Source organism: Arvicanthis niloticus, chromosome 27 (assembly GCF_011762505.2).
Source record: "Arvicanthis niloticus isolate mArvNil1 chromosome 27, mArvNil1.pat.X, whole genome shotgun sequence".
Classification (NCBI taxonomy): Eukaryota; Metazoa; Chordata; class Mammalia; order Rodentia; family Muridae; genus Arvicanthis; species Arvicanthis niloticus.
Genome location: NC_133435.1, coordinates 10,213,816 through 10,229,945, shown reverse-complemented (window position 1 = coordinate 10,229,945; position 16,130 = coordinate 10,213,816). Strand labels below are relative to the sequence as shown.

Sequence of the window (16,130 nt, the reverse complement as noted above, 5' to 3'; positions counted from 1 at the left end):
CATATACACACAGAAACGTGTATGCATACACATAAATAAAACTAAAATATTTCTTTTAAAAGAACCTAAGTTTGACTTAAGTACAGGCTTTCTGTATCTGAAGAATGCTCTGCTTGGTCAAGGGTGGAAATGAAAATGCTTTTGATTAGCAATGATATGTGGAGAGAAAGGACTGGAAATTCCATTGTAACCTCAGTCTCATTCATTTGTACTTTGGGAGAAGGGAAAAGAGCAAAACTTAAAAAGCAGAGGACAGAGGTCGGAGTATTTTCATTTAATATGCAATTAACTGATTTCCATTTGACAAGTCTTGATGGAGCCAGTATATGCTGGTAGTGATTATTCTGAAACAAAGAGTGGGTGGGCCACAAGCTTCTCACCTTTGTACATTGGCTCCTCCGTGTTGACTGCTTTCATAGAGTACCTGAAAATAGGTAACACCTCTTACCCAAGGACTCAAGCAACGAGCTTCCTAGATGGCAGTCCTCACAGTCACAGGAATCTCTTTCCATTAAACTCCTTGTTTGCATGTATGTGAGCCTAAGGCATGTTTTTAAAAATTACGCTGCTTTCAAAATATCTAAGAATTTTACAAACATTAATTACCCAGCCAGTTCCTTTTCCTCTTTATAAACACAGAAGCCACATCCTTGAGATTAAGCATTCTTTCAAGTTTAGTAGGTTGAGGGATTCACTGATGTAAGCGGTTCTCTCTTCATCTTATGAATGCACTTGCAGTCATTCAGATTAAAAATAGCACCCACGTGAGTCATGATTCGTGGCCTAAACACCGACTCCCTATAAAAGAGGAGCCGATAAAGGGAAGATATAGAAGCCAAGTGCTAGAGAAGGATCATTTTCTAAAGGAAAGGCTGTCTGTATGGAGTCGCTGGCCATCCTGGTGCTGCTGTGCCTGCCCATCTGCTCAGCGTATCCTCTGCACGAGGCAGTGCCACAAAGCCATCCAACCATGGATCTTGCTCAGGTAATCAGTCAGTTGAGCCAAAGGGGGATCCACTTGAGCCAAAGGGGAGGCACAACCATACCCTTGGTCCTCCAACAGGAGTAGTTGAGTTAATTACAAATTGTCTTGGAAAATATCAAAGTGTAAGAGTAGAAACTGCATCTTCACAGAACTATGAAGAGGCGAGGAAGCAAGCACAGTTACTCAGGGTGGATAACAGCAGCAGCAGCATGCATGGGGAGACTGGGAAGTGGATGAGACCACTCCTGTGTTAGAATTATATTACTTAAAATACTTTAGGAGGGAGGGCACGATAATATTTATCTCCTATAACTTCAAGAAGCAAAGCATACTCTAATTTTTCACTTGTGAAAAATGAATTTATTCAACAGCACTCAACATTGACGGGTTTGTGTTAATAATGGAAACAGAAAACTTAGATACATCCACTTAATGAGCTCATACATTTATGCCAACTTCCTTACTTTGGTAGCAAATTAAATTGCAATGAAATAATAAAATGAGGCATCTTAGCAGGAAAAAAAAATCAAATGAAGCACTAAATCTACTTGTGTTTCACTAAACTGGGAATAATTAACATAGATCTTGAGATTTGTGTGTTTACATTTCATAGTAACCTCTTTAAAACTATGCTTGTTGCTCCGCTAGCAATACCTAGAAAAATACTATGACTTCAGAAAAAACGAGAAACAAATTTTCAAAAGAAAGGACAGTAGTCCTGTTGTCCAAAAAATTCAAGAAATGCAGAAGTTTCTCGGGCTGGAGATGACAGGGAAGCTGGACTCCAACACTGTGGAGCTAATGCACAAGCCCAGATGTGGCGTTCCCGATGTTGGTGGCTTCAGTACCTTTCCAGGTTCACCCAAATGGAGGAAAAACCACATCACCTACAGGTAACGCCTCCAGAGTATTCACAGGCCATTAAAAATGTGTCAGAAGCATCACAGAAACAAAGATTCCCTTCTTTGATTTCTCTCATTCAGGATTGTGAATTATACATTGGATTTGCCAAGAGAGAGTGTGGATTCCGCCATTAAGAAAGCTTTGAAGGTCTGGGAGGATGTGACCCCACTCACATTCTCCAGGATCTCTGAAGGAGAGGCTGACATAATGATCTCCTTTGCAGTTGGAGGTAATGCAGTTGTATAGTCATTCATCTGGTGTTTGGGTTGTTCAGGCTACTCAAACAAAATACCTCACATTGGGAAATCTGTAAACAACACAAAAGTATCATTCAGTCTTCCAGAAGCTGAGAAATATAAAATAAAGAGGTAAGCAGACTCAGGCTGGTGTGTTCTTAGGCAGCACCTGTGTTACCTCCTATGGCAAAAGCAGCCAAGAAGTCCCTCCAACTTCTTTCATCTGGGCACTAAGCATCCATAGAGACTTACGCCCTGACCATCTTCTAAGGTGATGGCCGCCTAGCATTCCCATGAGACTGAAGATTACATTAGACATCTGGTTGTCAAGAGAAATCAATAGTCAAACCACTCAGCCCTTGTGCTGTCTTTCTAAAAAGGGATTAGAGGAAATTCTAATACTTATATTTCTGTACATTTGTTTTCCATCAGAACATGGAGACTTTTATCCTTTTGATGGCCCGGGACAGAGTCTGGCTCATGCCTACCCACCTGGCCCTGGATTTTATGGAGATGTTCACTTCGATGATGATGAGAAATGGACACTACAACCCTCAGGTAGGATGAGACCAGATGAGTTGTCCAAGAATAACTTGATTGTCTAAAGCAAGTCTCAAATGTAATGTTCTGCTAGCTGCACTTTCTGATTAGCTGTGTGGCAACCTGAAGTCCTATTCATCTAATCATTACTAACGAACCATGTAAGGCCCAAGTACAATATATTGAGTGCCATCAGACATTCTTTCCACAATTCAGGATCTCATACAGGGTTTGAGTGTAACCTGGGCACCACTGTTCACTGCTGTTCACCACTGTTTGCCACTCCCATAATAGAAGAGTAATGTTTAATGAAAGCCATTGAGTAAGTTGAGACCCTACAAGTTGCCCTGGACTCTCAGAGAAGCAAACATTAACTAAAGTCAGTCTTTTCTAACTGGGCAGGCCTGCAGCATGTGCCGTGTGATACGATCTGATTTTGTTTGAACATTTCTTCTCTTTAATTGCATGAACCCCTATTTGATATTCAATGCCAGCAGAACCCTTTGGAATGAGAAGCAACTGAGTCCAGCTGTGTTCATGGCAGAAACCAGTAATGAATGTTTCTGTTCATACTGAGGCGTGTAGTCTTCCTATGGCAGTAGGGGGTGGTTTTTTTTTTCTCTAAAATTGAGGTTTTGAGAGTTTCATAAATGCATGTGATGTCCTGTGAATTTATTTGTTCTATTAACTGCTCTTAGGCTCTTAGGAAGTTTTTTTATAACAATCAAAACATTGACAATAGTGGTGAAATTCTCCATGGTTTTGTTATTTCAGAGGTTGAAGAATATATAAACAGTTGGTGGTTGATTTAAACTGTGGTTAAACCCAGTTTATTACTAAATCTTAACAATAGTTTCTGGTTTCCAGACAATAAAAATTACTGTTTCTTGGCATGAGAATCATTTTAGCCCAGCCAAAGAAATCTCTTTGCAAATAGGACTTAGCATTGTGGATACAGGAAGAGCTATCTTAGACAAGAGGACTAGTAAAAAGCAGTTAGTGAAGCACTGTCTTATACGCTGACTTCAAATCAACTGTGAACATGTGACTGGTAGGCAGTATGCCAGCCAGTGAGCCCCAAAAGAAGGAAAACACCGTGTGTAATCCAAAGGATGCCCTGTGTGGTTGACATGAGCAATATGTGCTTGTTTGTAGAATAGTAACTGTTACACTCTGAACATTTGTGGTTTCTCAAACAGGGACCAATTTATTCCTGGTTGCCGCGCACGAACTTGGCCACTCCTTGGGTCTCTTTCACTCAGACAACAAAGAATCTCTGATGTATCCAGTCTACAAGTTCTCCACAAGCCCAGCCCACTTCCACCTTTCTCAAGATGATATAGAGGGCATTCAGTCCCTCTACGGTGAGCATGAAGAAAAAGAGGCCTAGGGTGGTTTTTGTTTGCTTGCTTGCTTGAGTCAGTGCTCTTTACAGTGAGTCTTCAGGAAAGCTTTGTTTTTATTGCAGTGTGTGTGTGTGTGTGTGTGTGTGTGTGTGTGTGTGTGTGTGTGAGAGAGAGAGAGAGAGAGAGAGAGAGAGAGAGAGAGAGAGAGAGAGCTATGTATGCCTGTGCATGCACACTATGGCATACATGTGAAGCTCAGAGGTCAACCTGTGGAATAGGGTTCTCTCCTTTCACCATGTTTGTCTTGCATGCTGATGATATGAGACATCCCAAGTCGTTAGGCCTGCAGCTGGTTTCTTTACTACCAGCTAAGCCTCCTCCCTGACCCCGGGATTTAATTCTACACACTGGTTTGTCTCAAAACACCATGAAAAAGTTTGGATAGTTTGTAAATTGTTATATGCATCCCTGACCTACTAACATTCGCTTCTCCTAAACTGCTCTCTTCAGGAGCCCGTCCCTCCTCTGATGCCATAGTGGTTCCTGTGGCCCCTGTCTCTCCAAGACCTGAGACCCCAGCAAGATGTGATCCTGCTTTGTCCTTTGATGCAGTCAGCACCCTGAGAGGGGAATTCCTATTCTTCAAAGGCAGGTTAGAAAAAAACATTTTCCTAGCTACTCTTTTGATGTTCAATGTTCAGAAAGAAAAATAAACTCGAGATTATATATAGTGGATGTATATAATAAATGTAACATAATACAATAAATAGTGCATTTCTGGCATGTTTTAAGATTATTCAGCTCTGGTTTAAAGTGTATTTTTAAAGATCCCCTTGGCATTGTCCAGAATATTTCTTTTAGACTCCCAGAAGATAATTTTTGGTCAGTAGAATATAAGATCCATATAATCAGGAAAGTTTGTCTCTTATTTTTCTATTTTTATATATCATAATTCATAGAGCTTCTAAAAGTATTGGCTATCTTTAGAACTAGACATGTATCTTTATCCTTGCTAGAAAGTGCTACTATTTCAATTAATTCATTTTAGAAAAAGTGATACATGTGCATTCACAATACTCAAGTAGTAACAAAGAATATAAGAAATTTATATTTCCTTTGTGCTGCCCCAGAGCCCTGCCCATGTGTACCTCCTGCCACCAGTTTTTTTGTCCCATCTTCCAAGGTGCTCACATTTTAAAAGATACATGACATTTTAAAAAATATTAGTGGACTATTAAAATATGTAATATTTTGCATACTTTTGAAGGGAATCAAGCTGAGCAATCTTATTGGAACAGGGTGAACATTCCTGTCACCCCAGGCTGTATCCATTGCCTGGAATCACATGTAGGACAATCCAGTGCACAGTGCTGCAAACAGGTGAATCAGCATCGAGCAGAAGACTGTGTTTCTCTGTACTTAGTATTTTTAACGAGAAAGACTATTGTGGTTTTCGTATATTACAGGTACTTCTGGCGCAAATCCCACTGGAACCCTGAGCCTGAATTTCATTTGATTTCAGCATTTTGGCCCTCTCTTCCTTCAGACTTAGATGCCGCCTATGAAGCTCTCAACAAGGACAGTGTTCTGGTTTTTAAAGGTAAAAACTGTACAAATGTTTAACTTTGCTGAAAGAAAGCTTATTGCAATGCCTTTGCTCTATGAAGTATCTTCATTGTACTGAATTTGAGATGTTTTATTGGAAGGAGTACAGATCAGAATTGGTAACTGTGAATGAGCATTTTAAACAAATCTGACCAAGGTGAAATCTTATGAGGGAAGTCTTAGAAGTGTAGCCCAAGAGGTCATTATAAGAAATGACTAAAGCTGCTTAAGATAACTCATAGAAAATAAGTAAATGATATAAATACAGAATAAATACATAAAATGAATACAGAAAGGACAGTGAATCTGTTCATATATTTGTTCATTTACTATTTACTCATTCAGGAAATATTATTTTTTGAGGCAAGTTTTCACTATGTAGCCATGGCTGGTCTCAAACTCACTGTGTAGGCTAGGCTGGCCTCAAACTCCCAGGACTCCACCTGCCTCTGACTTCCTAGTGCCAGCATTAAAGGTCTGTGTACCACATTCAGCCAGGAACTAAGCATTAAAGTTAGGCCTGAGTATAGAGTTAGCGGTTATGAAAAACTTAGTCCTCAGCCATCTTTATCACAACAATTCACTCTTCTCATATCTAAAGCAGTTAGCTTCACACAAGCAAAATTTCTTGGGTGTGGTTATTTAACAGGAAGTCAGTTCTGGGCAGTCCGAGGAAATGAGGTCCAAGCAGGTTACCCAAAGGGAATCCACACTCTCGGCTTTCCTCCCACCGTGACGAAGATTGATGCAGCCGTTTTTGATAAGGAGAAGAAGAAGACGTACTTCTTTGTAGGGGACAAATACTGGAGGTGAGCTACATTGGGAAACTCTGCTTAGAGCACAATTACAGAAGTTTGTTTTCTCTTTTTAAGGATACCTGCCAACCCTCTTAATGTTCCTAAACCTCAAATTTTTTGAGCAAAAATTAAGCAAAAGACAGTATGGTGGTTCAACATGGCAAATGCCAAGGGCTTTTCCAGTGTGTATCACTTGCCATGAGGAACGGTGAACCAGAGGTTCACAGGCACATTGCCTTTTCATGCCACTGTCCCTCATCATGAGGCTACTGTGCAAAGCCAGGTGCAGCAGACTGGAGGCTCTACCAGGTCCTTCCTAGTGTGATACAAACCAAGAGTCTATTTTTAGCCAAGTGTTGTAACTTAGCTCTCATCTTCTGTTTATATAAATTCTATGCATTTATGACAGATAGATTCATGTGGTCTGTGTGTCCAGGCTTAGAAAATTGACCTTAGGTGCATATGTGGAATCTCTATAGACTTTAGCACGATGTCCCTGTTTCAGGAGATCACTCATTATTCTATGAGAGATGCTTGCAAGTCCAGGAAGTTCAAACGTTACCATACCCCTCTCACACAAAAAATATTTAGCATTGCACAATTTGAAAAGTTGTCATAGGACCCCACACAGGACTGTTAGCAGCACATCACACTGTACAATAGGACTTGTCACAGTATCGATCTGAATTTTTTTTCACTTGCTGTAGATTTGATGAGACAAGACATCTTATGGATAAAGGCTTTCCAAGGTTGATAACAGATGACTTTCCAGGAATTGAGCCACAAGTTGATGCTGTGTTACACGCATTTGGTAAGAAACACTTCATGTCATTGACAGCAAGGGTTTGGGGGGTATTTTATGTTATCACAGTCAAGTGTAAGTTGGGCTGTTTGAAGTATTCCTAGACTACTATATAAAAATGTGACAATAAACATTTGTCCACAAAATTTTAGTTTTCCCTAAAACTTACCAAAGTACACATAAAATAAAATAAAACTTTGTAATTGGTGCAAATTTTATCTAAATTTTTTTGGTTTTTTTTTTAAACAATTTTGAAGATTCTCTTCTATAACACTGAGATACACTCAAAGTGAAGCCATTGTCTTTCCGACCACTGTGTCAGTATGAAATACAGCCAACTGTGGGGCAGGTGTCCTATTGTCCTGGCTGGTGGCTGATGGCTGATGGCTGATGGCTGATGGCTGATGGCTGATGGCTGGTGGCTGGTGGCATTCTCCACCAAGTCTTCTCTTCTATTCCATCAACTGTGTCTGGGCTCCTGTTGCAGTCTGAAATTATTCACATTCTTCACTAGAAAACATATAACATGTTCCTTTCACATGCTCAAATGACAAAATTTGATTGCTGGTAATGATTTATGAGAAAACAAAATATTCACTTGTTCCCTCTGAGGGCACACCTGGGGGATCTGCAAGGCTTCGGTTACGATACTTAGGACACCACTGATATTGTTATTAAAGCAACTCTCTTATGTTATGCATAACAAAGAAGTGAACATTGGATGAGCTTCATCATTGTCTCATCCTCTTAGGTCCGCCGCCTCCCATCCTGTGATTTAAGTTGAATGGAAGGTTGAAGGAAGGTTGGAAAGAAAGAAGGAAACCCTTTAATATTAAAATCTCTTGGATTCTATCTTTTTAGAAATAGTATATTCTGGTGTTTTACCCCAGTCTTCAAAGGCAGAGAAATGAAATGAAATCCTCACTCTGCCATTTACTAGGACTATTGCCTTGAGGGAAATGTTTAAACTTTCCTAATTTTCAGTTTGCCCTCCTTCACTTTACGCAAGCATTTTGGGTAAGAAACAGTCAGTGGGTTAAATCATGCAAATTATGCTGCTCAGTCAGGCAGAGTCACCTGCTACACACACGCCCCTGCCTCAGCCCATGTGTGGCCTTTCTTAGTCATATCATAAACTTGATTGATTTAAGGACGTGTCATCATCTTTCTCATCTGTGTTTACAGGGTTTTTTTATTTCTTCCGTGGATCATCACAGTTCGAGTTTGATCCCAATGCCAGGAGTGTGACACACACACTGAAGAGCAACAGCTGGCTGTTGTGCTGATTATCATGATGAGAAGACATATATAACCCTGTGACATGAGTCTCATGGTTTCTCACCTAATTTATTATGTGTCAGAATGATTCATTGTTCCTGCATGTTCTGTGGCTCGAGATGAGCCCAGCAGATCTCTTTCTTAATGAGCCACAAAGCCGCACCTGAGCACAGAAGTGAAACCTTCTCACTGCAGTACGTGAGAGGATGCATGCCTGTGGGTATTTTATTATTTAATAAAGAGCTTTATTTTTGAACCATTCCTTGCTTCCTAGAGTAATTTCTGCTCAGAACATTAATCATATTGTGTTGTGAACGTCTGAAAGGTGGTCTGCTATGACGTATAATGGAGTCATATACTCCACGAATGGGGCTATGCAGCTGCCTCATACCCCCTCTAGTCCTCTGTACCAACAAAGACTTTACTTTTTCTCATAGATATTGTATTCTTTACATAACTAAAGAAGAATGAGATGCATCAGTAGTTGTCCTGTAAGACTCGGGTAGAAGCTTTCTAGAACACTGAAACCAGTAAACTGCGGATATGAGGTAGTCCCTTTCATGACTTTACATGCAGGAAACAAAATTAATTTGGGGATTTAGCACTTCTTCATTCCTTTATTGGTATTTCTGCCTGTCACAGAGGCTGGATTTCTCATAACAATTTCATTCTTTCGTCAAAACTTCTCATTGGTCTTCTGTACCCAGAGGTTCCTGGGTCAGATGGCTTTGCACGCATATTCCGATTGTATGGCAGCTTTGTCACCACTAAGATGTATTATATCCCATACCAGATACTTTATTATTGATTCACATAATGCGTGTTGCTGTTATGGTTGCAAGGCACAGAAATGAGTCAATAAAACATTTAACGCTACCTCAGTGACTTTTGTTTGGGACAGTTGGACATAAATCAAGCAAACAAACACAAATTACTGTATAACCACAAATGCTGGGTGTTATTAGAGAACTGGCATATTGGAGAAAGGATAACATTGAGAAGCATCCCCTTTAGTTTAGTTGCCGTGCTAACCCCATGTGACATCCACCCAACTTCTTGCAGTTCACTTGCTGTGAAACCCGCTCACAGTCCCAGTCATCTAACCCCCACAGCTGACTGCTGCCAAACCTGCTCAGCAATTCCAGATTTCCTCAGGCGCCCTCTTGAAAACCCACACTCCTCTGAGGTCACCTTTCCCTGGAGCTCAGTTGAATCACCATGAAATGGGAAATGGTGAAATGGGAAACACCAGACAATCTTAGTTTAGAATCAACAGATAACACAATCACTGGGCAAGGAATCTATCATCCTAAATTCACCAACTATTTTATGTTAGAAATCTTCTGGTGGCAGATCTTAGTGGATTATGCCACCAGAACTATCAGTCCCCAGCTTATATCTTGTCCCATCCAAAAGGAAGTCCCTTCTCCCTGCCTTCCCTCTTCCTCTCTCAGACCAAGAAGGCCCGCTTCCTCCTCACCCATCGATTGGCTTCTTGTTGTCTTTATTATTTAATCAATTAGGGGGAAATTGCACTACATCTCACTTTTTCTGTCCTATAAAAAAAAAAAAAACCTTTTCTCTCACATATAAATTGAGTATAACTATTACCATTTTGTAATTTATAAAGTATAAGATACACCTAACATCCAGTCCATCACTTTTGTCAATTAAATAAAGCACTCTGTTATCTATCCTAACTTTAAAAGGCTTATAATTCTATATCTGTTATATCCTGGTTTAGCTTGTATACTATCTGAAAACCATCCTCTCAAATATATTCTCTCAATGCTACATAGCCTGGGTTGACTAAGAGACTATGGTTAGTCTTCAATACCACCAGAATTCTGGGCGACATAAAATTTACCTGAAATTATAGGAAGCCTAATACAGCTTCCAGAACGGAGTCAAATTGGCTGCCTACTTATATAGTCCCCTGTATTTCAACAAGTTGGAGCATCAGAGTGGCCATTTTGCCCAGTATCATCTGACAGAACTTTGTAATGCAGAATTATGAAGGATTGACTACCCTCTCTTGGGAAGGATAATCAGTCGACTCTTCTGCATAGTGTGTCCTTTTTCTGGACAGTAATATGTCTGTAGATGAATAGGCAATTTCTGCCCAGTGGCTACCTTGCCACAATGTACAACCTCACCTGAAGGTATAGATGCTGAGTTTCTTCTTAGAATCCACAAATGGGTAGCTGTTAGGAGCAGATGCGTCTCAACAAAAAAAAAAAAATGATTAAGTGACATCAAATGTCACATTCTGTGGATTTCAGACATTTTTGAAAACTATCTACCTATGCAAAGTAATCTGGACTGTTGTCCTTTAAATTCTCTCAACTATTTCTAATTAAGATACCTTGAAAACACCCTAACTATCAACTAAGAGCCATGAATTTGTTATCTGGCCCTTAATTCATATGCTTAATCATCTAAAATTTAGTTTGTAATGGCAGTTGGAGAAGGACTGGGTCTAAGCTTTGTATTATTAACATTTTGTATCAATAGAAGAAATTTATACCAATAAAAGCCTTAATTCTATATCAAAATAAATTCTGTACCAATGTAAAAAATTATAACTTCAACTTAGTAACAATTATAAGGATTTCTACCATATAAGTTTATGGCTACACAATCAATTCTAGCTATATCCTCCCTGTTAAATTCTGACCATTTCTAAATTCCCCAGAAAGACAACCTTAGAATAGCACCTCCAGATCCCCGAGCCCAGGGAACAGGGATGATGACTCTTTATAACTCCTTCCTGCTGAATATGGGCCTTGAGCTATATCAGTGTAGGGTGTACAGACTAGTTAGGAAATTTTTTGAGCATTAGAAAGACAGTCTTTTTATGAGCCAGTTTTAATAATAACCAATCGTAAGTCTTCATTCATGTCATGTGAGGGATGGCACAATGAATCTTTGCCCTTTTTTGTTTGATTCTCTTGAATCTACTTTTTCAGATGGTCTGCCTCTATCAAATCTGATCCATATAACTCTGGAAGACGTGCAGACTCTAATCACCTTTTTAAAAAACACAAAGACAAAGCCTGTTTCCCAAATCAGTATGTCCTTTAGCCACTAACCAGAAAACTTTTAGCTTGACTTCCCTCCCAGAGGATTAATAAAACAACCACAGAACTCAAAATCACACCCATTTTGATAATTAAAGCAATTCAAAACAAATGAAGTAAACTAATCAAATACTTTATGAGCCCATTCTTAGGTCTTTCCTAATTTGTCATGCCAGGATATTAACCAAAAGTTTCTGTGGAGGCCATATTCAGAGAATATGTGTATCCTGCAGACTTTTTTTTTAATACCATCTATAAAATAAATAAATCAAACTTCCACTAATATCTGCCAATAGGAAACAGGCAGTTTCTAGCTGTTATGCTCTCTGCCTGGAGCTTCAGACTTAAATTAATACCTGCTTATTAGCAGGCAGTTATCACTGCTCTCTGCTTGGAGTCGGTGAGTGTATTTTTCCCTGTACGAATTCTGAACCGAATTCTCCACGTGACTCAGGCAAAATCTCTATTTTAATCTATCTTTTAAAACAAATAAACCACACTTTAAAATTCTGTCCTAGGATTACCTGCTTGTAGGAAGCAGACAGCTTTTACTCTCTGGCTTTCTGCCTCAGAGTAGTCTGTATTTTTTTTCCTTGCTTCTTTGTTTAGAATCCTGTGCATGCTTTGAGTCTCATGACTCATCTCAGCTCTGCTCGCTAGTGACTAAATCTCTAACTCTCACTCTAATAATTTTAAACTTCTAGTGGATTCTTGCCGAAAACGTTGGATCTCCACCTGTTGCGTGGAGTAATTAATTATTACAGCTACACTGTGGTACGGAACAGCCCTTGAATTTCAGTGGCTCATCATTAAAGGTGCGCCAAAATATCTTACTGGGGTGTCTGCTCTGTGTATCCTAATGAAGGACCTCATAATTTTGAGCTTGCCCTTCCCTATGGAGGAGAGTTATTCATAAGTGTTAGACTGTCTTCCAACGCTCCTTTTTTTGGTGTAAAAAACAGTAATGACATGATATGGACCAAAAAATTTCATCTCTTCATCTAATAAGATGGAAGAGCAGTGAACCATTGCACATCTAGAGCTTTTTTGCAAAAGACAAAAACCAGAAAAGCAAACCAAACCAACAACAAAAAGCCCAACATCTCTACAAATAGCTAATAAATACTTTTAAAAAATGTTCAACATTCTTAGCTATCAGCTACAAAATGCAAATTAGCATTGCATAAAGAGTCCATCTCACCTGGGTCAGAATGGCTATCATCAAGTAATCAGATGAGAACAAATGCTGGGCAGGATGTGAGGTAAGAACTCAAAGCATAAGCTTGTGAAGCTTACATGGAGGTCTGTACAGCGGTCCCTCAAACAAACTGAAAATAGAATTCTATACGACCCAGCTATACCAATCCTGGGAATCTACCCAGAGCCATATGACAGAGACACATACACACCCATGTTTGCAGCTGCACTGTTCACAGTGGCTAGGAAACAGAGTCTGCCTGGATGGTCATCAACAGACAAATGAGAAAAGAAAATGCAGTGTAGCCTTTGAGAAATGGATACATGACATTTGTGAGAAAATAGACACAACTGGAAATCAGGAAATCATCATGTTAAATAAACCAGAATCAGAAAAACAAATGCAACATATTCTCTCTTATATGGGAAATCTGGGTTTAAGAGAGAGACAGAGACAGAGAATTCTGTGTGTGTGTCTGTGGTGTGTGTGTGTGTATGTGCATGTGTGTGTATGTGTGTGTTTATGAATCTGTGAGTATGTGTGGTGTATGTGGTGCCTGTGTGTGCATGTGTGTATAGAGTGTGTGTGTGTGTCTGTGCATGTGTACTATTGTGTGTCTGTGTATGTGTAGTATGTATCTGTGTGTCATGTGTGGTATGTGTGTTTGTGCAATGTGTAGTGTGAGTGTATGTATGTGTACATCTGAATGTAAGGGTGTAGGGGTATCTAAGTGTGTATGTATGTATGTATGTATGTATGTATGTATTATGTATGTGTGGTATGTCTTTGTAGTATTGTGTGGTGTGTGTATATGTATGTGTGGTTTGTATGTCTGTGTCTGTGTGGTTCATATGGTATTATCTGTGGAGTACATGGATGGGTAGTGTGTATATGTATTATTTAAATGTGTGTGTGGTATGTATGTGTCTGTGTGTGGAGCTTGGGGAATATTGGTGTATATGATTTGTGCATGTGTGTGTTATATTGTGTGTGTGTGTCTATGACTTTGGGGAGTTGTGGGGTGTGTGTGTGTGTGTGTGTGTGTGTGTGTGTGTGTACCACAAAGCTAGAAAGGAGTTCATGACAGGGAAGAAGGATGACATTTTGAAAAGAGGTGGGAAACTCTGTGGGGAACAGAATACATGTAATAGAAAAGGAGAATACAACAAAACACATGTAATAGGAAAGCAAAATACATGTTGTAGGAAAGCAAAATCACCTGCAGGAAGAGAGTGAGTCAACTGGAGATGGACAGTGTAACATGGAAGGGCAGTAAGCATACATTTGGGGTTTGTTCTCACTATTTTTCTTTAAAAAATATTTCTCTGTGTGTTTGTACATACCTGTTATATGAAAACTGAGGAGGCTGAAAGAGAGGCTCTCACGCTCAAGGCTAGTCTAGGTCATAACATGACCTTGTATCCAATGGGAAACAAAAGACTCTCTCCTTCCACAGGTGTGAGTACGTGTGTTTGAAACCCTACTGCAGTGAGCTGAGGGAGAAACAAACATCACTCAATTTCTAATGCGAAAGCCACAGATGATCCCAGTAACAGCCACATGGATGGCACACAGAGGCAGGAGTCACCACGGCTCCCCTTGGATGATTTTTTTATAGTTTCAGAGACCTTTAATAATCTTTATAACCGTGTTATGAGATTAGATACAAACCATTCAATAGTAATAGTGCATGGAATTACCACCTGTACTAAAATGTAAGTTTAAAATTAACATGCAAGTTAATGACAAAGTGCCAATGAAATGTCAAGTAAAAATAAGTTTTCTGATATAAGTAAGCCATGATCAACTTTTTAAAACTCTCATTATACTGTTCTATGTCATTCAACTATTTTCATTTTTATAGCCATTCTAAAGAACATATTGTTTATTTTACCAAAAATGGCATCAAAAGTATTTATTTTATTAATAAGTGTAACTACAATGTGTTTTCTTCTGAATGTTAAAGGTACTGCACAACTGTGGAAGCCTTCTTTACTATGTGTGAACAAACATAAAGATGGTAAAATTAGTTTCTCTCTAGAATTTTGGATAACAACAATCGTAATGATGAAGATGATGGTGATAAAATGCAGAAACCCAGGCTAGGATTGGGCACAATTAGTGATTTGAATTCATGGGCACAGCATGAGCTATCAGACTGAACATTCTTTTTAAAAAAAAAAAAAAAACTGTTTCAAGGTTATTCTCTTATTAAAATTGGCTGTTCTTTTTCATTAAATGTATTTTTCAAACAATGCAGTGAGTCAAATTCTTTTCCTACTCTCATCCTTCTTCAGATTGTGTCCCCCTTCCTAATCACACCTTCAGATTCTTCTCTCTCTCTCTCTAAAAGGGAAAACAAAAACAAAGCTTAATCATATAAATCAAAACAGAATCAACTAACAAAACCACTAAGATGAAAATACCCAACCAAGCCAATATTTTTGAAGTGTTTCTCAAATATTTGTATTATATCATTTGAGAACTCTGTTTAGGTCTATAGGCCATTTTCAATTGGGTTATTTACTTTCTTGATGTTCAGTGTTTTAGTTCTTTATATATTCCAGATACTGACTTTCTGTCAGATATGTAATTGTTAAAGAAACTATTTTCCCATTCTGTAGGCTGCTGCTCTTCTCAGAGGACGGTGTCCTTTGCTGTACAGATGAAAATAACACCAAAACCATGGAGTATATTTTGTGTTAGTCAACTACTCTTGCACATAGGGTCTGTTCTAGAGTGTGGTTGATATACCCAGTGTCATTAAATGAGAGAAACTGCTTTTCCCTTTCCATGAAAGTACCAATAATATTAATTATACAGATTTCTACCAATAGGTTGTGGCTATGCAATGAGTCCTAGCTAATCCTCCCTGTTCCAACAAAACCACTACTTTTCCCTAGAAAGACAGAACAATCTGTATAATTAATATCAAGATGAAGTTATAATTTCTTAAATGGTACAGAATTTACTTTGATTTCAAATTTAAGGTTTTCATCGGTATGAGCTTCTTATTGATATAAAAGTGACATGAATATTGATACTCTCGTGGGCATTGTACCTGTATAACACATTTAGGAATACAAGGCTTAGACCCAGTCCTTCTTAAACTTTTTTAACTGATTTGGGACTGTTAGCCTATGAATTAAGGGACTATAGCAAATTCATGGCTTTGAGTTTATTGTTCAGATGTTTTCCATATTTTATTTAGAAATAGCTGAGAGGAGTTAATAGACAACAGTCCAGGTTACCTTATATGGATAGTTAGTTTTCAAAACGTCAGAAGACCATAGAATTGATGTTACAAATATTTCTATATTAATGTTCATTTTGATTAGAGACCTGTCTGCTCCTGACAGC

At 38.8% G+C, this 16,130-nt stretch overlaps 1 protein-coding gene across 1 annotated transcript; it reads left to right on the top strand.

Annotated features, from left to right (window-relative positions):
* Positions 1–781: 781 nt before the first annotated feature.
* On the top strand, positions 782–8,738 carry Mmp10 (matrix metallopeptidase 10). Its single transcript, XM_076926133.1, has 10 exons — positions 782–985; positions 1,634–1,878; positions 1,969–2,117; positions 2,557–2,682; positions 3,864–4,028; positions 4,521–4,662; positions 5,477–5,610; positions 6,265–6,424; positions 7,120–7,223; positions 8,400–8,738. The coding sequence occupies exons 1-10, from the start codon at positions 881–883 to the stop codon at positions 8,498–8,500; spliced, it is 1,431 nt and encodes a 476-aa protein (XP_076782248.1). The 5' UTR covers positions 782–880; the 3' UTR covers positions 8,501–8,738.
* The last annotated feature ends 7,392 nt before the right edge of the window (positions 8,739–16,130 follow it).